The sequence below is a fragment of the Falco cherrug genome, chromosome 3 (assembly GCF_023634085.1).
Source record: "Falco cherrug isolate bFalChe1 chromosome 3, bFalChe1.pri, whole genome shotgun sequence".
Lineage (NCBI taxonomy): Eukaryota > Metazoa > Chordata > Aves > Falconiformes > Falconidae > Falco > Falco cherrug.
The window spans coordinates 43,235,274-43,260,420 of NC_073699.1; the positions used below are offsets into that span (position 1 = coordinate 43,235,274).

General features: G+C 37.3%; 1 protein-coding gene across 2 annotated transcripts in view; it reads right to left on the reverse strand.

The window, feature by feature from the left end:
* Window positions 1-25,147, reverse strand: part of PREX2 (phosphatidylinositol-3,4,5-trisphosphate dependent Rac exchange factor 2) — a 180,909-nt gene that overhangs the window by 121,864 nt on the left and 33,898 nt on the right. For both annotated transcript variants that reach the window (XM_055705100.1, XM_055705099.1), the window contains 5 exons: window positions 9,898-9,969; window positions 9,704-9,826; window positions 7,598-7,702; window positions 4,725-4,826; window positions 2,798-2,959 (listed from right to left, as the gene is read on the reverse strand). In XM_055705100.1, the coding sequence (XP_055561075.1) occupies window positions 2,798-2,959; window positions 4,725-4,826; window positions 7,598-7,702; window positions 9,704-9,826; window positions 9,898-9,969 (564 nt within the window). The remainder of the gene's footprint in view (window positions 1-2,797; window positions 2,960-4,724; window positions 4,827-7,597; window positions 7,703-9,703; window positions 9,827-9,897; window positions 9,970-25,147) is intronic.

Sequence of the window (25,147 nt, forward strand, 5' to 3'; positions counted from 1 at the left end):
CACAACAACCAAAGAAAAAAAACCCACAAGGTTGGAAGGAAATTCCTATGTTACGGTTCACAGAACACATTCTGAGCAGACTGTTTCCCATGCTTCTGTCCGTATTGTTATCCTTTCTTATTGTTAGCTTGACTTATTAATATATTTCCAACAGCAAACATATTTACTACTGTATGCCTTACTAAGGGTTCAGAAGAAACAATGCAGGAAAGTGGATTCCCTTTTCAGGTTTAGAGGTTTGAGAACAGTCTTAACCGACTTCCATGACTAATGATGCACTGAGTTAATAATACTGTAATTCTACACTGCAGAGCATTCATTAAGATGGATTTGATAAATATCTGTAAGAGTCAGGCACTGAAATCAAGTAGAATAATATTAATCACTACAGTGCAGTACAAAATTTAATTGAAAAGCTGAAAATAATAGAAGGAATAAAGTCAGTGATAGGCAATAAGGATTATTTAACAAATTTCCTTGCCATAAAATATTCAGCACTATAAGCACTTAACTTGCTGTTGCTTCCATCATGAAGTTATTGTACAAGCATGTCTAATGCATTTTAATTTCACATACACTAGTCTTTCCAAGTTATTGCTGATGTCAGCAAGTTCAAGCTAATTAAAAAAAAGAAACTTATTTTCACCTAGTCTAAAAAAATCAGCTGTGAAGATATTGCTTCTTTTGGAAAGTGTTAGGTCAACTAGACCTCCTCTCAATTACAACATTTAGAGGTTTACTTTATCTAACTAGTCCTTTGTTTTTCAAAATCCTACAAATGATATCATAGCGTGAGTACACACACACAAGTCATTTGTCTTTAATGACGCTTTTGTTTTTATAAATAATTAAGATTGAAGATTAAAACTAAATGTAGAAAGGCTTGTCTGAATACAAACCAGTAATTATATAGCTTTTTTACTTGCTAAAATTCCTTCTCTTGAGGCACAGTGAATTTTTGTGGAAGGTGCTATACTAACAGTCCTGTACCAAATGATTACAGTGCCCTGAACTCGAGCATAAGAGGGTTGCTGTGCTCTAATTATACCTAGCCCAATTACAGAAATTGAGCTGTTCTTGAAAATGCTGCTACACAGGAAAAATACCTTGAGTGATACATTTCAAATCCCACAATGCACTGAAGTAACACAAAGAATTTTGATTAAAGTAAAACTGGTTGCTTAATCCATGTTTACAATTAATCAAATCTTCCCATACTACTCAATTAACAACAAACCAAAAGTTTGCATAAGTCCACAGATCAGGAGATTTCATGTGGAGCAGACAGGAAATAATATTGTGGTGTCATGGGCAGTATTTAGGAGGTTCTTTGTTCAGCACAATTTTTATGCTTACTTCAGATAGTTACTTGTTCTGCTGCACTCTTCTGGAAAGCATCGGAGAGACTGAATCCACGGCTGCAGAACCAGAGTGTGTACTTAGGCACAGCAAGTTCAAGAAACAGCAGGTGGCAAGGAGGAGATGTAGAGAGGGAACAGAACTGTGTAGACACTATTTTTTCTTTCTGCTGTTTCATCTATTACTATGAGCATCTACTTAAAAGTTGACCCTTCTAATCAATATTCTAGTTTTTAGTTGTCACACTTCCTGACAAACTGTGTCAGTTGAAGTTCAGACAGGTCTATCTCAAAGCCTTCTCTGATTCAGTGTCCCATCAGTGTCCCTAATCCTTTCTTTTCTCTGCACTGTACAAATGTCGTTTCCCACTACACAGCCGAAAGATCAGGTCTCAGTCTATCAGACTACCATGTAAAAAATACCTTTTCCTTGCTACCTTTTCCAGTCAGCAAGCCTTCCACAGAGCTTAAAGGGATAAAAATATCTTTCTCTAGTTCTTAAGTATCTCTCTTAGGAAGAGAAGTAGCACATTTGAGCAAACCATTCAAAAAAGGAAGAACTACTTCCATGTTGAAATTTGTGTCTGAAAAAAAAAAAAAGTGTATTACATTCAAAATGGGGTTTTTAAAAAACATTTACATTGCTTACATTTTTTTTTACTGGAACTGCACTTGTGTTTCCCTCTCATCTCACTGCAGGCAGCTCAGATGTTTCAATAGAAAAAAACTCAGGCAATTTAAAGATACGTTCCTATCTACATCTATCTTTCTGTATAAACTAATGATAGTGCTCAAAATAATACAAAAGGAAGATTCTACTACTACAAGTACTTGATCTTGTTATCTAAGGGAAAGGGTGGCTCTTCTGGTTACTATTGAAAACTAACTCAGAAACAGACCTATGGTTTCTTCACAAACTAAAGCATTAAAGAGCTTCCACTTGCAAACTATGGAAAAAAAATAAGTCTTACACAGATTCTATTGAATACATTTATGTTAGTTTAGCTCAGCAAACAGTAAGGGACTACCTACAAGCTGAAAAAAACTTATGGACTCAGTGCTTAATCAATAATAAACTATCAATTATTTTTTTCAACCAGACAAAATGCAATTAGGCAGCCATGGACAGCATTAAATCACAGCAGCAGTTAAATGAGGATTTATAGATGTGTATGTGTGCACACATGCATGTTGATGTAAATGATCAATATCCTAAGGCTGACACTAAATATTTGCCCTCCTTCCTGGAAGTCTGATATTTTATACAGAGATGATCAGTCATGGACAACACAATTTACAGAGCAGATCCCTAATAAAAGCTGAGATTTCACAGAACTGAGGAGCTGACAGTACCTCAGGGTCACAAAAACAGTACAATATATGCTTGTTGAAAACTCTTACTCCCTCAATATACAAAGTGACAAATCTTAGGACAGTACCTCCCATCCTTCAACATGAGACTGCCATTCTTCTAAAAACTCCAATTTTTCCATTTGTCTCTTGGCCTCGTTTATGTTGGAACAGACAGCTTTCATGGCCTGGAGGGCTTCCATTAGTGCCGCATAGTCACTGTGCTTCCTTGGAGTCCGCTTCAGTAATTCCTATTTAGACATTTAAAAAGAAAAAAGAAGGAAAAAAAAGAAAAAAGAAAAAAGAAACCTGTCTTTGATCTCTAAATGTACATTACAGGAGACTTAAATAGACTAGGATACAAAATCAAAAAGTAGCCATACCTCTCTTTTACTAGGTGGAAAATAAACCCTCCAGCATTGTGTCCTAGTATGACACTAAAACTCAGAGAAATAAATGACTAACAATAAAAAAAACTACTTAGGAAAAAGTTTGCATTTCAGCTACTTTCTCCCTCCAAAAACGTTTCTTCATGTTGAGCTTCTTTTTGGGGGATTGGGGTGTTTTTTGTTTCCATCCACAGGATGGAACTGTTCGACAGCAAGGGTAAAATTCTGCTTAAAAATGTTAGTTTACTAATGTCAAAATTAACACTTGCCTTTCCTGCAACTCAGGGCCAAACACATGTTCCTTTAGCTCCACACTGTTGTTTAATCTAGTGCAATACACCAGAAAACTGAACAATAGCTTAGGTGACTCACTGATTTCAGATGGTTACTAGTAATGGCAGCCATACTAGAAAACAAAAGTGGAGTTGCCAGTACTCATTTGAGATTTCCCATCTCAATCTGCCAACTACCCCTTTACATCTGGACTGACTACGGACAGCCCTCAGTGCATATGCTGACGGAGGCGTGGGTACATTCCTCTGGAGCCCTAACCCTGCTGCCACAACACCCTATATTTACATTTATTTAACATAACTATATTAATTTAATTGTCCCCTAGAGTAATTAGTCATTTCCCCATTTTATCTGTAGATCCTTCATTCAAAAAATAGAATATAAAAATAATTTTAAAATAGGACAAGGGAACTGTAAAACCAAAGATATCTGGGATGACTCAAACATCACTGAAATTATTAAATTCTTTAACTTCTTCTAAAAATCTTTATTTTAACATGTTTACTTTTAGGTTTTTATGTCAGTGCAATGAAATGCATATGCCTCAAAACTGGCAATGTTTCAGATAGAAACTCATACACACTGTAAAAAATGCTGTCCCATAATCAGATTTCAAGTAGCTTCTCGAACATTATCTGCTCTGGCTTTTCTCTCTCTATTTGAAACAATAAACAGTATTAGACCTTAATGTGTTAAGCAAAAATATTTTTTTCAATATTTACTTTCCTGATAATTGTATTATTTAATTTCCTAACATGGAAAAATTTCAGTAACTCAGAGGTTTTAATATCTAATATTTATCAGTGTAAATTTACATTTTTCATTAAGTTTTAGGTTGTAACAGTAAAATAAAAATAAACATAAACGTGCATAGAACCACCTACAACATCTTACTGTTACCCTACAGTTTTTCTTACAAATCCTTTTGATAAATATTTTTCATTTACAGTTTGCTGATGGTAAATTAGAATCATCAAAGCATGTCGCCAACTCTGCTATCCCAAGCACTTAAAGCGAGGGCATGGTCAAACCCAGCTGAAATCAGTCTCATTAAACTCCCTTAAATGGCTCACTTATATTCAACAATGGAGAGTCAACCTTACAATTAGATGCAGAAGGGAGCTAATCGTCTTGACCCAGCCAAAGTCCTCTGTTTTTTTAATACTGATGTCAGAAGACTTGCCACTAGCTTTAATGAGAGCAAGTCTGGGTCCGATATCTAATAAAGACATTATTCACTGTGTAGAGAGATTGTTCCTGCAGTTTGGAAATATGCTTAGCAACCAGTTTTATACAGAAAGTATAAAGTCCTAAATAAAAATCTTGGAAGTACCTTTAAAAGAAGGGGATACTTGCATATTCTCTGTATCGGCGTTACTAGATATCCCTCCAATGGTACATCTGTGTTCTTGCGTCCTCCAAGGAGCATGCAGTTCTGGGATGTGAACAGTTTCACAAATCATTAAAAAATCCCAAGAAAATTATCAGAAATAAAGACAAGGTCGTATGTACACAGCAATATAGGCTAAGCTATATATAAATTATACACATATATGTAACGAAGGAAGTTTGCAAGACTGTCAAAAGAACAGGCCTGAACACATGCACAGGTAGGTACACTGACTACCATACATGACAAGGAAGACACAATGGCATTACACAGGTATCTCCCCTAGGTACCTTGTTCATCCAGTGTGATTAAGAGAGGGCTTTTTTTAAGTTTATAAATAAAAGACAGTAAATAAAATGCTAAAAATATGATTTCATATGTCAACAAACACAAAAAAAAATAATTCAGGGTGTCCACTGTAGGGGCTTTTGGTTTCAAAACGTGTCTGCAACATTAAGTAGCATCAAAGATGGTCTGAAAGGTCTGAACATGGCCATCCTAATACACACCCCAAGAAAAGTGTTCTGTTTACATGTTTCTATATTTAAACATTATGTGTACTGAATAAAATATACTTAGCTGTGGGCTAAAGAATAAGTAAGCTTTGACAAGACATCAAACTATTGAAGCAGAGAATAATACATGAAATATTGGGTGGAAGCATCTGTGAAAAAGCAGCTGAGCCAGAGAAAAGAATAAGGACTATTTAGGATAACAAAGTATGCAAGGGACATCACAGCAAATATTTGGAATTGCTGGAATTAAAGTGTAAGTACACAAAGACCTAAAGTAATGATGAAAATTATTTTATGGAGAGATCAGAAGGAATTGTGATGCAATGGCATGAGATAATCTACAGCTTCAAAGAGCAAGATGTCTAAACTGAGAACACTAAACAAAAGTAGTTTAGCACAGCCAGATGGTATGTTGACGCAGGCCACAAATCTGGATGCAGACACATTGCTGATGGAACAGAGGCTACACAACCAGACGGCTGCTCCACTCAGCACGTAACTCACAACGCACATACCCCATAACCAGTGCTGCTATGGGGATTTCTACGCCCACCCTTAGTCTCCGCTTTGTACTCATGGTTAAGCAGTTTCTGTCTTATCCTAAAGGATTCTTTATCCTAAAGGATTTCATTCAACCTGCCAACAAAAAAAGCTTTACTGATAAAGACCAAGCAAGATAATGGCAATGCAGACTATGGTTTATATATTTGAGCCTATACTCAAAGGCTCAAAAGTCTGGTTTCAGCTCCCAAGTATTTAAAGGTAATTGTATCTCTAATGACCTGAACTGTTCTGTCTGGCTAGAAGGCTTCACTGCACTTTCAAATCACACAGTCAGACCTCCTGTTCTCTAGGTTAGACTGCTGCCACTTATTCTAAAGACCTGTCCTGAATCTATGAGAAACCGAAAGCAGTTGTGAAAGCTCTGTGCATGCACCCAGGAGTACATGACACTGACACATCATGAACTGCCACAACTGCACACTTTGTTTCCTTTCTCACAAAACAAGCTCTTTGCAGTCTTTCTCCAGAGTATTTTGCTTTTTGTCTCTGTAGTCAGCATTCACCCCTTCTTCTGGTGTCTGGCCATGCTGATCCCAATACAAGAACCATGTGTGTGAAGCTCCTCAGTCTGGGGCAAGGTGAAGGATACCTGTGTCAGCCGCTGAGGAAAAACAGGGCAACTTTGAAGCTGCTTTTAACTATGAATGAAATACTGCTGAATAAGAGACTCTTAGCAAAAAGGCAGATGGCACTTCATGTCACCCCATACCCCCCTACAATAAGGAAATTCACACAATGCTCATTAACTTGTCTGTAAGTAAATGCAGCTAGGAAGGCAGATCCAGTATCCAGCAATAGGACAGCTTCACCACGAACTCTGTCAACAGCAGCAGTGAAAGCCTACTGCATGCTAAAAATAACTAATAAAATTAAATAAAACTTGTGATACTGCCAGCACTGTGACATTTTGCTGGTAGTGTCATTTGCTCTCCAGTCCCAAAATGCAATAATCAGATCTGATCACTCTGAAGTTTGATGTATCTATGGTCACCTTCTCAGGTATTGAAGTTCCAATATAGTAGGCTCCACATTTCAAAGCCGACCTTGTTATCACAAGACACCATGAAGGAAAACACAAAAATGATTCCACGCTGAATCCTTCTTTTAACAATTTATGTCAACTATTAGGAAACTCAGTATTTACATGGAAACTGGTTTTGCTGTGAGAAAATCATAAGGCCTGTCAACTGTCATAACATTTTAAAACCCCTCCTTTATTTGCTTTATACAGTGAAAGACTAATTGTGTAGTTGTTTCTTTTGACCTCATATTAAGTCAGCATCTAAGATCAGGACGGCTACTCCTGTGATCTATAACAAAACATTTTCCTATGTGGCACAGCTGTGGCTACAATACCAGAACAAGAACCTTCTCTTCAGAAGTACTGATGAGTCCTCCAGCCCCCTTTCTGTAATTTCTTTCCCTATCCCTCCTTATATATCTTATCCTATTCCTTTTCCTTTCTACAGACACAGCTGGTTTTACACCCTTGCCTCTTGATCAGCAAGTTCAAGGCACACTGCCTATAATGCTGTATTACACGCAGCTTCAAGTGCAGCAGTGAAAATATGGCGTAGGCAACCACTTCCCCTAGAATCACCATCCCCAGCTGAAACCGCCTGCTAACCACTTGCAGGTGTGCTTGTAGTTGTTATGGTGGAGGTGACAGTGCTAACAACTCACTGCCCAGTCAAAAGTATTAAGCTTAATACCATAACCAGTTCAAAGTTTATTTACCAAAAGAAACGTCCGCACTGTTCTTATTTTGTTAAGGTCAAGAAGAACTTTCTGTGCCTTCTCATGGTTACTGCAGTATTCATCATAGATACGGAATTTCTCTTTCTGCAGAAACAAAGAAATACATTGTTCTTCACTTGCCATTTTGATTTAATTTTTTTTTAATTAATAAAACATGGAATTAATACTTTTCAAAGCTAATAGCCAATATAGTTTTCATTTTGGAAGGTCAGCTTTTCCTTCTACGTTTATTATTTAAGGCCCAGCCTCAAATTAGAATTATGAACAGTCTGGAAGCATCACTTGGGAATTTCAATCATAGAATCATAGAATACCAGGTTGGAAGGGACCTCAAGGACCATCTGGTCCAACCTTTCTTGGCAAAAGCATGGTCTAGACAAGATGGCCCAGCACCCTGTCCAGCCAAACCTTGAAAGTGTTCGGTGTTGAGGAATCCACCACTTCCCTTGGGAAATTATTACAATGGCTGATTGCTCTCATTGTGAAAATTTTTCCTCATGTCCAATCAGAATCTCCCCAGGAGTAACACATACCTGTTGTTATGTATCCATCACCCCTTGTCTTACCCATGTGACTTCTTGTAAAAAGGGAGTCTCCACCTGCTTTGTAGCTACCCTTTAAATACTGGAACATGGTGATAAGGTCTCGTCTAAGCCTTCCTTTTTCAAGGCTGAACAAACCCATTTCTCTCAGCCTTTCCTCATATGGCAGGCTTCCCAGTCCTTTGATCATCTTTGTGGCCCTTCTCTGGACCCTCTCCAGCCTGTCCACATCTTCTTTTATATAGCTCGGACCAAAATTGAACACAGTATTCCATGTGTGGCCTGACAAGTGCCGAATAAAGTGGGATAATTACTATTTTATCTTCTATTTTATCTTTCCTGGTGATGCCCTTGATGCAACCCAGCATCCTGTTGGCTTTCTTTGTCACAGCAGCACAGTGTTCACCCATAGTGAGCTGGTGGTCCACCAGCACCCCCAGGTCACTTTCCACAAAGCTGCTCCCCAGCCGGGTGGATCCCAGCCTGTGCTGCACTCCTGGATTATGTTTTCTCTGTTTGTCTCTGTTGAACTTCATAAGGTTTTGCTAAAAAATTTCAGAGGCTGAACTATTGCAAAACACCGGGGGGAAAGAAAAAACTAGGAAGAAAATGCACAAGAGGCTTATTTGCTGACATCATTACCTTTTTCATCTGCAAACACTTATTTGCAAATATGATCCATACTTCTGCAGAGTCAAAAACTGATGTTACTCAACTTCTGTAAAATGTTTCCTGAACCATTAATAATTTTCTCCTCCCACAATGAATAAATAAAGACTTAGCAAACAAACAGGACTCTAACCTAACAGGAGATAACAATGAAACCTAGACTTTTTGTTAGGCCTGCCAACCAAAGCAAACTAACTTGTCCTGATTTTGCAGAGCTCTGTAACGCTGACATCCTTGTTTTGCTCCAACAGGAAAAATAATAGTTCTAGAAAACAATTACTACAGGGCACACAAACATACTTGTGGAAGTAATGCAACTGTCAGAAGTAAAATATCTTCACAGTCCAGAGCCATGGAGATATTTTACCCAGCATATGTAATTCTTTGTTAAATATTCACATTTATGCTTAGCATCAAAGGGTATAAATACCCTTTAATAATAAAAACAAAATAATAAATATATAATAACAATATATTTATTATATAATAAATAAAATAATTTATGCGTAATAAAATAAACTTTTATTGTATTTATATATAAATATATATTTATAATAAAATAAAATTTTATTATAAATATATACATAAATCAGAATAAAAATAAAGCATACTATTACTTTTGCTGTTTCATGCAACCCTGAGCCTTGCACCTCTCAAACAAATGTTGCCCATTTGATATGTTCATTCTCCATTTTACTCCTCTTTTTTTTAAAAATGACAGTAACCAAGAGATAATCTCAAAGTACTCCACATTATGCAATCAAGTTGTATTTTGTCCTCGTGATTATGTACACTCATCATCATAACAGTAATTAATAAAAGACAATTAATAAAGGAAAAATGTGAAATAAGGCTGTAATAAAAGATAGCGTACATAATGAAGAAAGCAGGTTCCAACTTCGTGCTGCGCATTAGGTTCTGGCTGTAAGCACTCCTCCACCAAGGACAGGAAGTTTTTGTGAACTGCAAGAATATCTTCAATATTTGAAAACAACATCTGCAAAAGAATAAAGCATACATAAATAAAACATCAGATGCAAAACAGAAGAAATATGCAATTAGACTAACCTTAACTGTCTCTTCTGTGACATTTTTATCCACTTTGGCTGTAGCACATTGGATCATTCGGTGAAGGAAAGCCTGCATGAAATAAGACAAATAAGGAAAAACATTTCAAGAAGACTCAAACAACTTTTGGCACTTTACACTTATAATTTCTTTCCCAAATTTCTTACACTTTGGCGTCACATAAGAATATTATTTGGATGTTAAAACAAGTGTTTTATTTATAAAGCATTTAGTACTCCTGTCATCCTAACATGATATAAAACGCTATCTACGTAGTGTTAAAGAGTTAAACAGTGAAGTATGAATGAAGCTGAGAAACTAACATTCTCTGAAATGCCATTTCCACCCTGCACTCATACTACAATCAAGCAAGAGCAAAATGGGCCATTTTCAAAATCTCATTCTAGCACTTTACAAATTGACTACAAGACAAGCCAAAATAATCCACTAATTTCTAAATTAAAACTAGTCAGGAGGTACTACTATGAAATGTAACTTTTACCTTAGTAACCACAAGTAAGAGTTATATTAGTAATCAAACCTATTATAAAGTAAATTGGCTCAAACAAGCCAGATGCATCTGATTTTACTTAATGAAAATGTCCACTCTTCCACCCCAAAGAACCTTATCCCTGGGGATCAAATGAGAAGATAGTAATACCACTAATGAAATACCAAAAGAGTAAGTTTTCTTATACTTCATGTTCAAGAACTAGAGACAACAAGAAAGAGCAATGTACAGTAAATTATTCCAAAAGAAATAAATCACATTTAGGCACAAAGGATAAAATTAATTTTTAGGAACTCATTCCATTACAAAGACTTGGGGACATTCTGAAAATATCTACACACTGTAGACTGAATTCTTACATTAAAATTCTTCACACAGACATGCATATTCTTTAGTCATTAAAAACTGGCACCACAAATGCACAAACGTCATGTCTTTCATAACCATTTAGCTTCAAGTCACTGTGCATTGTACACTGTACATGAACTCATCTAAATTCTGGCATGGTGCAAATTCCATAAAAGAGGCAATAAATAACCCCTGTGTGGAAGTACAGCAGTCACAGCAACCCTTTTTTTCTCTCTGCTGGGACTTAAACATTTTCATTCCCAAGCAGTGATCCTTTCTCTGCTGAAAAAGACTATGTAACTGGCATTAGACAATTTTGTTACTGAAGAGACAAATCTAGTTATCCAGGACATAAACAGAATTATTTTTGGAATATTGCCAGTATATTGTATGCTTCATATAACTCTCTACAGTGATCCACAGCGATGCAGGTTTTCTAATTCTTTAAACCCCTCTTTTTTTGACTATTTGTGCCTTCTTTCTAATGTTTTATTGATGGTAAAAAATGCCATTAATTCATTTGCAGCAGTTAACCATTGGTGGACGACAGCCTTTTATATCCTTCCTTGCTATAAATATCCACAGGGGTTATGGCAAATTTGCTGTGTGCATCACCTGTACAGTGTACAAGCAATCCCACATAGAGTGAAAGTCTGTTACACTCTGTGATTCTAAATTAATCTTTGAAAGAACCAGCCAACAGTTTTAAATTCACTTGGGGGGGTGGGCGGAATTGCAAGAACTACATCTGAAACTCATGTCTATTTTTACTATCTGTAATCTCTCTCTGTTCAAATTATTTCCCCATAGACCAAACATACTGCTCATCCACACTCATGTTATCCCAGAAGATCTTCATTTCCTGTAACTGTGAAGGAAGGTGAACATTCAGTTGGCTGAAGGCAAAACCGAGACCAACCTGGAAGCTGCAGCATTAGTTATTCTTGAGTGATTCAAGACACTAGCCAAAAGTCATGAGGTCAAAAAGAATATACATCAGTTGCAATAAACAGAGCTGCCCAAGCAGCACTGTCTCAGACCCCACATCTGCAGAGGTTATCAGAAACTGAATCCCAGAAAATCCAAACACAGAACCCAGACACAAGTCACTAATTAAGGTAGGGAGGCTTAGGATGATTTCAGCCCCTTTGAGCAACATGGTGCAAGCCCGTATGTTATGCTGCTGCACTCATACTGCAGGAGTAGTGTAGTCACAATTCCGGTTTTTCCTAAAGACTTGTTGTCCCTATCAATGTGGATTTGCTTCCTGAAAAAATCATAATACTGTCCCACAAATCAGTGGATGTGACCATTTGAACCTTTCAGGGCACTTAGATGAGAGCACTATGAAGCCACACGTATCTCAAAATAATTGAAATACTCGTATTTTCTAGAAGAGTTGTGTAAGAGAATTCAAGGAGTGCAGGCAGGATGGAAATGTCTACCTCCATCCACTTGCCACCAAGACCCATCCTTGGTGTATTTCACCTGCTGTGGAGTGAGTAATGCAAAGCAACAATGAAACCCAGGTTCCCATTATGCAAATACCCTCACCAACTCCCTTCCTGGAACAGAGAAGACAGCACTGACTCCACACACACCACACCTCTGCTCTGGGACATTGCTAGGGAGAACAGGCCAGCTGTCACCAGGCAGGAGGGTAGAGAAGTAACTGTTTTTGTTACAGTGTAAAATAACTTAATCCAGCCCTTTGACTACGGAAACGCCTATGTCTCTGAACTCGCGTGAACACGCAGTAGGCCTGAGAGACAGATGACTATTCAAGAGGCTCCAGTATTATCTGAACATCAGCTAAGGACAACCAAGAAAAGTTCTTCAAAAATTAGTACACAAAGAAAAAGCAGGTCATTTGTAGACACAGCTTTAAGGAGGACCCCAACATAGAACAGACCTTAAAAGGAAAATATATAAAGATGCACAGAAACTACTCAGGAGTTGACAGCTGCTGAGCCAACAGAAAAAAGTTCATAGCAGCTTTTGAAAATACACTGCATAAACAATTACTAACCATAGAAAAAACACACCTGTACAAAAATGAAAGAGAAGTAAAATGGACATCTCAGCCAATTTAGGATTAATTAAAGAAGGGAACACACACAAAGAAGTCAGAAACTCCTCTGAAATAGCAGAGAGTGGTTTCTAAAAATTATACCATAACTTCAAGCCTGCTGCTCAAAGTCCACACTCATTACCGAGCACCAAATTACATGAAGGAGCAAAGTATTACAAATTGCAAGGACACAGCTGAACAGCCCCTGCTCCTGGACTGAGCAAACAACTGTAGAAATCAATTGGCATACATGATTCCCATGCTCATGAAAAAAAAAGGAAAAACCAAAAAATAACAAACAGCCAAAAAAACCACCAAAGCACAAATCAGCTCAAACTTAAAGCGGTTTCATTTATCATGCACACTTGTCAGTAAATCATGACTCATCTTTGTTTCCTGGAGTATATTGCACATCTTGCTGAGGTTACTTCAAGATTTAATCTACATTAGTGTAGATGTTTCTTACCACAACATCAAATGCAGAGAATAACGTGTATCCCTGTGCACTCCAGGATTCCAGACCCTTGTCACCTAGACAGTGAACCTCAACTTTCTCAAAGCTTTTCAAGTGTATTCCAGAGTTTCCCTTAACTTACCTTCAATTCTGATTTTCCTCAAGTAACAGCAAAGCCATGTAGTTTAGCTTAACATAACAAAACTCTCCAAATTTTCATCTTGGGCTACCAGCATTCTAACTAGGTTGCTATAGTACATGGATTCACCCTTGCAGTACTGCGAATGGAGGTCTGCTGCTCCTGGCACTCTCTGCCAGGATGACTCTTGCTGATGGCTCTTTTAAAAGATCTCCAGCAAACATTTCAGAGGAGCAATCTGGCTGGGTACCACAAAGTGAAGTCTGTATTTAAAAGACCAAGTGAAGAGGAAAGATAAAAGAGAGGATGTTTGTTGTTTACATTAAAATAAATAAATAATCCAGTTTCATCTATCAATGTTTAGAAGTGTCTATGGAAAACTGTCATTCTAGGAATATCCTTGAGTCACTCAGATTGCTACAACCCCTGCTTCTGCAAAGTCTGACATTCAAATGACAAACCTGAACTTCCTCAGGCATCCTTCTGGAAACTTCATTAACACAAAATGGCATCTAAATGATCAGTGTATAGCTGCTTTGGAGAAGAAATGCCCAAGAATGCTGAGAAATTCTAAACACGAAGAGGCACACCTTTAGAAGTTTGACAAATTCAGACCGAAACCTGGGGTGCTGACTGAGTCTTTCAGAATAAGGGAGAAGCTATATATAAAATATTTAGGATAACAGTTTAGGTTCCTTAACTCCACTCAGGTCCTACTTGGGACATAAAACCTCTTATTTCTGGCTATGTACCACACTGGTAAGGAGTAGGGCAATTTGCCTCTACCTTTGAGAAATGTGGCAAAGCATTACACAGAACATTTGCAGAAGATTTCATACTAATAATAACAATGAAGGCAACTATATCCTTTTCTCATGAATGTGTATTTATTACCTACAAAATATTTTTACATATTTCTCTACTAGTCCCTGTTTCTAACTCTTTTACCCTTTGCCTGACACTGCTGTAACACACTATAGGAAACACTGGGACTGAAAATCCAAATTCAAAGACTTATGAAAGAATCTGTTCATTATGCCAAATAAACACTAATGTGTGTGCCTATCTGTTGATCTACTGCCATTTTGGAAGGCAGTGTGTTTCAGAGAACACACACTGAGTTCCTGTTACAGGGATTTTACTTCGGGTCTTACCAAAATAAGAGTAGCATTGTTGGGTTGTTCGGTGAGGGGTTTTTTCTCCATAGTTGCTCTATGTGTTGTTGGAAAAAAAATACGAAAAAGGAAAAAAACCCAAAACACACCACCACTACAGATAGCACAAGAAGCTGCCAACAGCACAAATGACTTCTCTGGCATCTGGAATGAAATCAGGGAAGACAAAGAAGTCTGTCTGCAGAAGATTCCCAGGGTACAAAGAGTTTTTGCCTTCTCAACAGACAAGAAATTAAGTCTTGAAATTATGTCAGAGCACCTGGATCACAAAATACATGTAACTATTTTTTCTGAAAGCAATCACCCTACTTTTGTGAGCCTAGAAAGAAATATGCTTTTTCATTTGAAAAAAAGAATTAAAGGGGTTTTTTTTCCCCTAGACTTTTTAACGTTGTTTCTACCCCTAAATCTATACTGTCATAAACAAAAACAAGGTGCACTGCAGAAACATAGGTATCTTTAATAAGGTCATTTCCTGTATATTTTCACTTTAGGAAAACCAGTTCAACTGAAGCACCCAATCTATCTTATTGAAGCCTGCTGAATAAAGCTAGCAAGATGTTTTGTACATTAAAACTGAATAAAATCTTATTTTGCACACTGCCAAAAGACAAAATCCTAGAAGAAAGCCACAACAAGGAAAATGTTCACATATTACAATTTTGTGTCTACGATAATAGCCTTGTCTTCACAAATTTTGAAACACTTGTGATTTTTGTGCTTTTTCGTTCCATTCTTAGTGTATCTATAGACATCTGGATGCTGGAAAATATTTTGCTCTTCTCACAATATTCAAAATTATCCTAAGGAGAACACAGAGACCTACACTTTGGAAGAAAACTGCTCAAGATCATAGGTGACTAGCCCAATGTATTTTCTTATCATGGCTAATTCAGCTTGCAGACACTGAGGTAGTGTTTTGCACAGGAGTCTGAGGTCCTGTACACTGTAATTAATGCACGTCAGACTCCAGGTCCCAGAAGAACACCACGCCAGTTTTGTTGAAGCACTTTTGCTTGATTTTGCCACAAAAAAAAAATCTCAGTAGAGCAGCAGCAATAGCAGCTGTGGTAAGCCCTGTGTGCTAACCCTCCTCTTCCCATTAACCTGTGCCAGAAGCAGTGGCAGCAGAGGCTCAGGCTGGCTTCTGCTATTGAACAAAAGACTCCTCTCTCCAGTAATTCACCAGCTGAGGCACCACCTGTTTCTCCCATCTTGCCTGCAGGACTGGATAAATCAAAACCAGCAGTGAGAGCGTGAGCCAAGATCAGATGTATTCTTTCTCCCTACTGCACCTACTACAGCCACTTTCAAAGCTGGCTTCAGATTCTGCTGCCTGTAAGGACAGGGGAATAGATGGATGCATCTGCAATATTTTCCATTCTAGTGCTAATTTCCTTTCACAACAGACAGAACTATTCCCTTCTCCGTTCATTCAGAATGCCCCCAAAGGGGCACGAGTCTGCCTGAAAGAGCATCCCTGGCTTCCTTCCTTAAAGTAAACATGAATTTAGAAGTAAACACACACACAAAAATTATTGCATTGAAGAAACATGGATCTTCTAGAACCTTGTCATACATGGTGAATACACTGCCACATTTTGGGATAATCTTAACCCTCTCTCCATCATGTATAATCTTTTATTTTCTGATAAAGTTTTTCTCTATTGTATCAGAAAACTTCTTCCAAGAGAAGAGCAAGAAAACCTTTCCTCACCCTGTCCTGTGTCTCAGTCACCCTTTCCATATTTCCCTCACCACTGACAATATTTTTCAACTCTATACTGCCATTTTCTTCATCCTATCATGCCCACTGAGACTGCTAACTCAGTTTCCTCCTTTGATGAGGAACTGCGCCCTAAACTGATCTCCCCCACCTCTCAAATCACCTGAGCTATGACTGTGCTTTCACTTTTGATCCCTTCCTTCCTTTCAGCTCCACAGCAGATGACAGGAAGGGATTTATAGTCAAAGTCCAGTTCCCCTCAGCCAAGCAGGAAGTCAGATGTCTCCACCCTCTTCCTTGTCCTGAAGCCATTCTCAAAAAGATTTAGTACAACCTTTTCCTGGCCAGAATCAGAAGGTATCTGTTCCCTTTTCTTCCCAGATGTCAAGGATCCCAACACTCACATCTGATATCTTCACGTGGGGAGAATGGTCTTCTGAGGACTAGCTATGCTCTTGCAGGTCAAGTCAAGTCTGGTTGGTGAGTAAAGATGGAGTTACTCACATACTCAGTTAAGATCATGCCTAAGTGAATTACCAAATCAGAGGCTGGATGTTGGGCCAGCTCACATATGCTGCTACAATCTGAAGCCATGTGCAGAGAGCTGCTTGAAGATCATCTAAATTCTTTCTTGATTAAAATGTAGCTTAACTAGAGCTTTAGAGAAAGGCCATACACCAGCATAACACACCCATCTGCAAGCTGAGCAGAAGACAGTCTGCCTAATATTCTTGGCAAATATTTCATGCAACATGGGTTGCTGCTAACTGGGCCTTTATCCCTTTAAAACTACAAACAGGTTAGATTCCAGCCTCAGCATCACCAACAGACAGTCTTTGGAAGGGTAAGGGGGAAAGAGAGATTTGCCGGTCCCATATGAATTTCTGATCAGACTGCTGAGATTGCAACAGATCAACCGACAAAAAAAGAAGCGTCCATATCAATAAATAAAATGTTTCCAGCATGCTTGTGAAGAGGTACAAGATTAATCTTCATTGTATTTTGAAGATTTCCTGATGAAGAAAAAGATGCTCTGGACTGAAGATACTCTGGATTGAAAGATGTTCACATGTATGTGGAATTCCCTCTGGTAATACATACGGTCCTGTTGGTGCATGTTACAAAGTGAATAATATACTGCTAATAATACAACTGATCTTGTATCACTCAAGTGGAATGGAAAAGAAATGACGTCTACAAACAAAGTCTACCTCATAAAAGTCAGCAGTTTCCTGAATTTACAGAACACTAGGTTCTTACTGGGAAATCTCAGTGAAATCAGCTGTGTCCGCTACCAGCAAATCAGAACAAGAAATTAGGAAACTTCAGAGCAACTGTACATCTGGAAGTAACAGTATGTTCCCATTAAACTGCAGTAATAATTAGAAAATAATAAATAATTTGAAACTTTTATACTTCATACTACAGTTTCTGCTTTTTTTATGCAGACATGTCTGTTTATTCTAATTAAAAAAATCTTGAATTTTCACTTAATTTTTACTCCCAAAATGATGATTTTTCTAAACTTTTTTTTTAGTAGGAGAACACAGATTTGGAAGAACTAAACACTTCCAAAGTATTTCTGAGAAAACTTTTTAATTCTCCACTTCAAATTTTATTTCCTTCAGCAACTCACAAATTTCAGAAAGTGTAAAACGGTCAAGAAATACATTTGACACAAATTACCCCTTTGAAAGAATGTTTTAGATTTTCTGATTCAATTTTAGAAATAAGTTACAAATCTCAAAAATAGTACAAGAAAGTAATTCTCTGCTAATCTCCCTTCTTTAGCTTGCCAAAGTTCATTAACATGTTTTAAAAACAAGTTTGAGTCTTTTCTGACTCAAAAATATCCACCAGAATTAAAAGAGCCATAATCTTTATCCCCAATTGTGAAAAAGAAACCTGAAATAACACATCACGTCTCCACTTTCAGAATTAAAATTTAAAGTTTAATTCCTATTGCATTTGATTAAGGGAGGAAAGCCGACTCAGCACCAATGAAAATTAATTAAATCCTTAATGATTAAGGCAGCCAATTTAAAAAACTACCTGTTTTACCTATAAACTGAGAAAACCTGAAACTACTGACAGTCGATCATAATGGGAGCTCACCAAACTCTTTTTATATGCTCAGTTTTCAATTCATAATACATTATTTTTCTAGTATTGGATTGCACAGTCCTCAATTGTGAGTTTATTTAATGTTTAATAGGGTTAGTTGTAAATAGGAATTAGACTGTTTGAGAGTTCTACAATTTTTATTGCCAGAGCTGTATAAACTGTACTTTTCAAACACTACTCAGTGCCAATTCTGGCTGCCATTTGTATTTGCACACTTATGCCAAGAAAAATATGAAGCAGGGAAGAATATGAAACAGCAGTTTTCTATCCCAATTTCAATTCTTCACAAAGTCTACAGAGAAGCTTTACTGAATACAGCACCTTCAAAAAGTACCCTCCCAATCACAGAAGAAAGCAGGAACATCCCATTTAGTTATTTTCCAATCAGTAGAAATCAGAACACTTCCCTGCATAAGGAAATCTCTCTCATGTCTGGGATACATATCGCTGATTCCTATCACTTGTCACTTAGATAGATTCTGGGATGACCAAATGGAACCAAATTAACAGGCTTATATGCAATGGTGCCTCATTTCATGCAACAATCATGTGCCACATTTCTGAGTCTCTTACTATGACAACAGTCTTATTCTGGTAAAACTCCCAGACAATTGTATATACTTTGGCTTCACCTATAAAATATACAAAACTGAGAATCTGCATAATCAAAAGACGTGAGGATCTATAATACAATTAAATAAATACAAACGGTAAGTCATGGAAAGGCCTTGAAAACATAGCAAGTAATCCTAGACCAAAAGCAAGGCTTTACTACTGTCAACAAAAGGTAGGGTAAACAAAAAAAGCATCATGGAGAACAAGCTCCCAAGAAATACAACAAAAGTTAAAGTGAATCCATATTTTTACAGTTATCCCAAGCATGTTTACCTCCACCCAGTAACATCTGCATTTCCAGATTAATTTGAAATAATTTCACAGCAATTTTCATATGTTCAAGTATCATGGCTGCACTCACGTGCTTTCATGTCCTACAAATCATGGGGGGAAAAAACTTAAAATTTCAAGTCCAGTAAACCAGAGTTTATTTGAACGTTAAGAGAATACTAACCTGCAACCTTTCCACTGGCCTTGGATGTGTAGCATTAACTGTAAATCAATTCAATCACAACTGTGAAGAAATGATGTACCAGAACACCCAAAGCAGCCAGAATGGTCATTAAAGTGGGCTTTAATAATAGCCCCCATGCACAAAGTGGCTGAAGCATCTCCATGAATTTGATCCTTAATTTGAAATCCAAGATTATATACGCTACACTTTGCATCAGGGGAACCATTCTGACAGCAGATTGTCTTAACAGTAATTCTCCTTCTACACAGATATGTAGAGCCATTAATCTTTGATCCAAATGTTCATGGACATATTTGAATTCAGGTAGACAAATCAAGCAGAGGTTCTATACGCCTGCCCTGGTGAAATTACATGTGTTTGCAGGTTTAAATCACTTCTTTCCCCCCCACCCCTTTTTGTGAAGCTGTGAAGTTCTCAAAATTTCATTGGAAAACTGGATCATCTTCACAAGAAAATTCAAACACTGAGAGCAGAACCTCTTTGTAAGTAGGTCAGAAAGCAGTTTCAGCTGTAATGTATTTATCCAGCAATAAATTTAGTGACAGACTACTTTTGAAGATAGTGATAATGGGGAGTATTTAACAAAACATAGAAACACACATGCTTACAGAGATAATTATATCTATTCTTGCTGTACCATCATGTAGTACAAAATGTCTTCATCAGACAAATACAGTCTTATCACACTTGTATAAAACAATTTTAGATATTTAATATTTGTTTAAGATCAAAGCTCCTACTATCACTCCTAGTTTTCGCATTTCAGAATTTTAAATGAAATGTAACACTGATATGAATGACCCCACCATCCCAAACCAAGAAACAGCCCATCTACAAAACCCAGGCTGTGTTAATTGCTACCAACAGCAGCTTATTTAGCACTTGCACCTTGTACCACTTTGTCACATGCTGGAATTGAAAACAAATTAAAGAATTTCTCAACAGTAATGAGATCTTCTTGTAATCTAGTAATGAACTCTTCCCAGGGCAGCACACACCACTGAATTCACTGGTATCTGGTCAGCAAGGCTGACCAAAGCAATTCTTCGCAGAAAGGCTGACCAAAGCCATGGTAATTACTTAAGGCACAAAGGTCTGAATTAAAAAGAAATTGTTTCAAAGCAGAAACACACAACTTTACTGTAAGAAGGTGACAAACTCTTGCTTCTCTTCTTGGAGTATTTTTCCTGAATTTTAACATCTTTTTTCTTGCTAAATGATCAAGAGTAGATAGGTTGAAGAAACTAAACAACTAGACTACTCTGAGAAATCCAACTGGCTGCAGCAGTAAACTGAGGTTTACAATTTCTGAGTACTGGCACAGACCCAGCTTTCAGTTTTGTAGGGTCAGACCCCCAGCACTTCTGATTCAGGATCCTACAGGAATCACTGACAATTCAATGAAAGAACGGGACCCCATTCAACTGGATCTTACCGCAGTGTTAAAAGATTAAATTACAACCACGATCGATTCTCCATCAAAGATATTCTGGTGAAAAGAAGTGGACTTAAAATTCACCTTGAAAAACTAAAACTATTTTACTTAAAATACATTTTTTAAAGTATTTAATAAATACTGCAGTGGCACATGTATACTTAGATGATTTGTGACTTTAAACTCTCATTTCCAAACAAATGTTTTCAAGTGCTGGGAAAAAATAATACATTTCTTGTATCATCCATGGAAAAAACTACAATTACAGCTATGCAATTTTTTGCAACCTGTCTTGAAAAACTGATTTTTTATTTCAATCTAGAACTTAAAGAATAAAATTAGTAAATGAGGAAACTACTGCCTTCTGAAGATTAGATACCGATGTTAGTTGTCTTAACTCTGTTCCAACAAGAATACAACCACACCAAAATTTAAATTATTTTACACACAGCTTCATAACAAACAAAAGATTGTTACATGCCCCTATTGCCTGCCATGAACTGGTCTCATGAATTTTCATCTGCCTATATGGTTTTGAGCCAATTTCCATGGAAATGCAATCATTAATAATATTTTTTCTGGCTTATATTTGATTCATGAGATGCTTCAACTGCACAAATGCAAAGAACAGTTCATCTTTAATTTCTTTATTGGCTTGATAACTATCAGAAAGAGTACATGATAAAAAAATTCTAGCGCTCCAACTTTTTTGTTCATGCTACCATCTAAACATCTGGTGAACATTAATTATATCACAGGATATTTACATGCTAATCTCAGTTTACATCCATCAAAGAGGTTTCATTTCTTGAAGGATACAATGATCACCAAGGACATGATTTTAGAAAAATAAATGGAGCATATTCACATCCAGAATACAGCTGCAGGAATAAAGCCATACCATCTGAATTTATCCACATTAGCTGGATTGCCATACTGTCAAATAAATGTGTAATTTCAAGAAATATGGACCGGGATTCTGTGTGCATGCTGGGGAGAAATAACCCCACACATGCTAACAGGCTTTCCTTCTCTCAGTGGCCCTTTCTTTTCTCCTTTCCCTATTCAGGAACACGAAGACTGCATGGCTGTTCTTGCTCCTTTCATTTATTTTTATAAGAGAACAAAAGACAAAATCTGATTACAGTACAATTTTCATTGCCTTCCTAATTAAATTTTTGTCTGAATGCTGGGACCTTAAGATGAGAGAGCTTATTACTACCTTTTCTTGAAATAAGAGGCTCATTCTTTTAAGTTATTATCAAAAGCTTTAAACCATCCTCTAGCTGAAGCAGAGAGAATTGGGGACTTTTTCAGACATTAACTCTGTAAATAATAGTACAATAAAAACTGCCACTCCTAATCAGTCCACAGGGGCAGTCTAAGACCGCTACTTAAATTAAAAAAGGAGAAGACTCAGCTGTCGTAGCATCACACGAATTGCCCTCCTCACCTGCACTGTAACTGCAGACAAGTACAAGCAGAGCACTTTGGTGGCAACTGCCATCTGTTAATACTCAGCCAGAGTTTGACAGCACTGAATATTGCTCATACCAGGACATAATGCTGCTTACCAAGACACCCACGTTGATTACTCAAACTAAAGTCTCACCAAGTCTTTCCACATAAGGTTACACAAGGATAAGGAACATTTATTTGTTTTTATTATTATTATTTTTATTTCATTCATGAATTTGTCATGAGGAACGTACTTTCAGTTCCTATTCTCCAAACTAAAAAAAAATTTAAAAATTGTCTAAACCATTCAAAACCCCAGACACCAGACTTCTAAGAACAACACAAGGGAACAATAGTGTTAGTGGGACCAGGAAATCAAGAAACCATAAATAAATATCAAGTATTGTATTCCAACATCTTCAATAGTTTTAGATCCTGCAGTCCTTCCTCTGGGTGAGGAAATGACGCCTCCACAAGTTTTCCTCTTGTCTACAATAGACCACTATAGTTTGCCATGCCTGGGCAAACCAAAGGCATTGAACTTTCAGATGGTAAGCCATGCACAGGCCCATCTGCTGGGCAATAAAAGCCACTGTGACCACAGATTCACTTCTTGACTACAAGATGCTGCTCCTCCACTACAAAGCCTGATTCCCCTCTTTTAAGGAACAGAGTACAGCTGTCTCAGAGATGACAAATTCATCTGAGCCATGGCACTGCATGACTTTATCAGCAGAGACAGCTTGAAAATACAGGCAAAATAGCCTCAGAAGCAATACCATGGCTAGGGAGCAGCTTTAGGAGGAGAGCTGATGCCAAGACCAAGTCTGACAGTCTTCAGGTCCATCCATGATCCTGGTAGAATTCTCTTTATCTCCCTCCTTCCCTTTGATCCTGCCTGTAGGAAGAACCAGCAGCAGGGAGGCAGTGAGGCCAGGGCAACACATTCTCTATTAACATCTTCCCGGATGTGCATTATTCACAATTATACCAAAAATGAAGGGAAAGAGGAAGAAAAACTTGTGGGAAGACAGGTTTGCTTTAAATTAGGAAGCACAAGCCCTGAAGAAGAATTAATACTTCACACACACAAATGAAGCCAAAAGTGCACTAACAGGCTGAAATCCCGTCAGAGAGCAGCAAAAAGAAAAGTAGGTTACTTGATCTTGCAGGCTGAATATTACTTTCCCCAAACTGACTATTAAAAAGTTACTAATTGCTAGACTTTTATTTTTTCCAGTGGCATGTGAAAGAAACTGGGATAAGTACAGAGGAAAGTTGCCAAATCCACAGAGTTAGAAACTTTCCACAAGCTTTTTTTTTTTTTTTTTTTTTTTTAAGAGACGGAGTTCCATTTCAAAATATTTTTCTAGCCTCTTCTACTGTGAAGACTGCAGTGCAATGATGGATGCTATCTCTATAGATAAACAAAACCATCATTCCCAAGAGATTTGACCTTCACCTTCCAACCTAAAATAGTATGGCCAACTACATAGCAGCAGACAGCCCACATCCTTAAAATATGTTTGACTGAATTATGGTACTAAGTACTAGTCTTGACTTCTCAGGTTTGCTACAGACTGCAACTAACTAGAAGAATAAAATATACAACTAAACCTAACAGTTAAGTTTGCCAGAAAATAAATTCCAGCAACTAAATGGTGACGGAATATGTGTACTGTTTAATTCGTTGTTGTTCTTAAAAAGAAGTGCTCAAAAAATGCACAAACTTACATCATCGTTACATCAACTACAGCAATAAACTACAAGCTTCCAGGAAGTTTATCATCCTGTTTGCTGACTATAAATTGGCTTGTTGTGTTTTGATACCATGTTCCTGTTCCTTCAACTCACTCCAAACTAGGCAAGCATTGGAGGCAACTCACTGCCTGTACTTCAAACACTTACCCAGCCTGTATACCTTCTCATCCCAAAGATGCTGAAAAGAGTGTTGTACAGCAGGAACAGTTTCACATCTTCCCCCAAATGTGAGGGAATGAGCAGAACTGTGGCTCTTTTGACTAGAGGAGGGTAACAAAAACACACCCATGTGAAAAGCATTTTAAATATACTGGACATTTACTGACCAAACATGGCGTGAATATTTAGGTAACAGGATGTTAATCTGGTATGTTGTCATTTAAAGAGGAGACCACTGCAGGTCCAACAAACAAAAAGATTTAAAGTTTACAATTAGGCTTCTATTTGTTGGGTGTTATGTTACATTTTAATCCTACTTTTAAATTTTTATGGAATTTCCTTTCCATTAATATGCTGCTTCACCAGAATTACCAGCAACCAACGTGCAAAGGGAAAAGCATGAAGCCACAATACAGTCTCAGCCCTAATATTGCCACTATGATTTCTGCCACAAGGGTAACTCTTCAATAACCAGCATGCGACACTCTCACTACATAATTGATATTTCCTACCATTTCAATGGTTTTCAGCAAATTCTGTTCTAAGTCTGGGATAATAGGATTAACTCTACCACACGAGCTATGGAAAAATTTAAATCCTTATCAGTGATACTATAAGCCCTCTCTTGATGACCAACTCAAAAGCAGAACTTTTGAAATACAATAGTCATCACAGAAAACTGAGGTCCCTTTATAATAAATCAGCTGAACAACATGAGTTCAAACATTAGCATGAAAGAAAAACTAACTTGGTATTAGGGAATACTTTCTTCTTTATTTTGTAGTCTCTGCTGTTATCT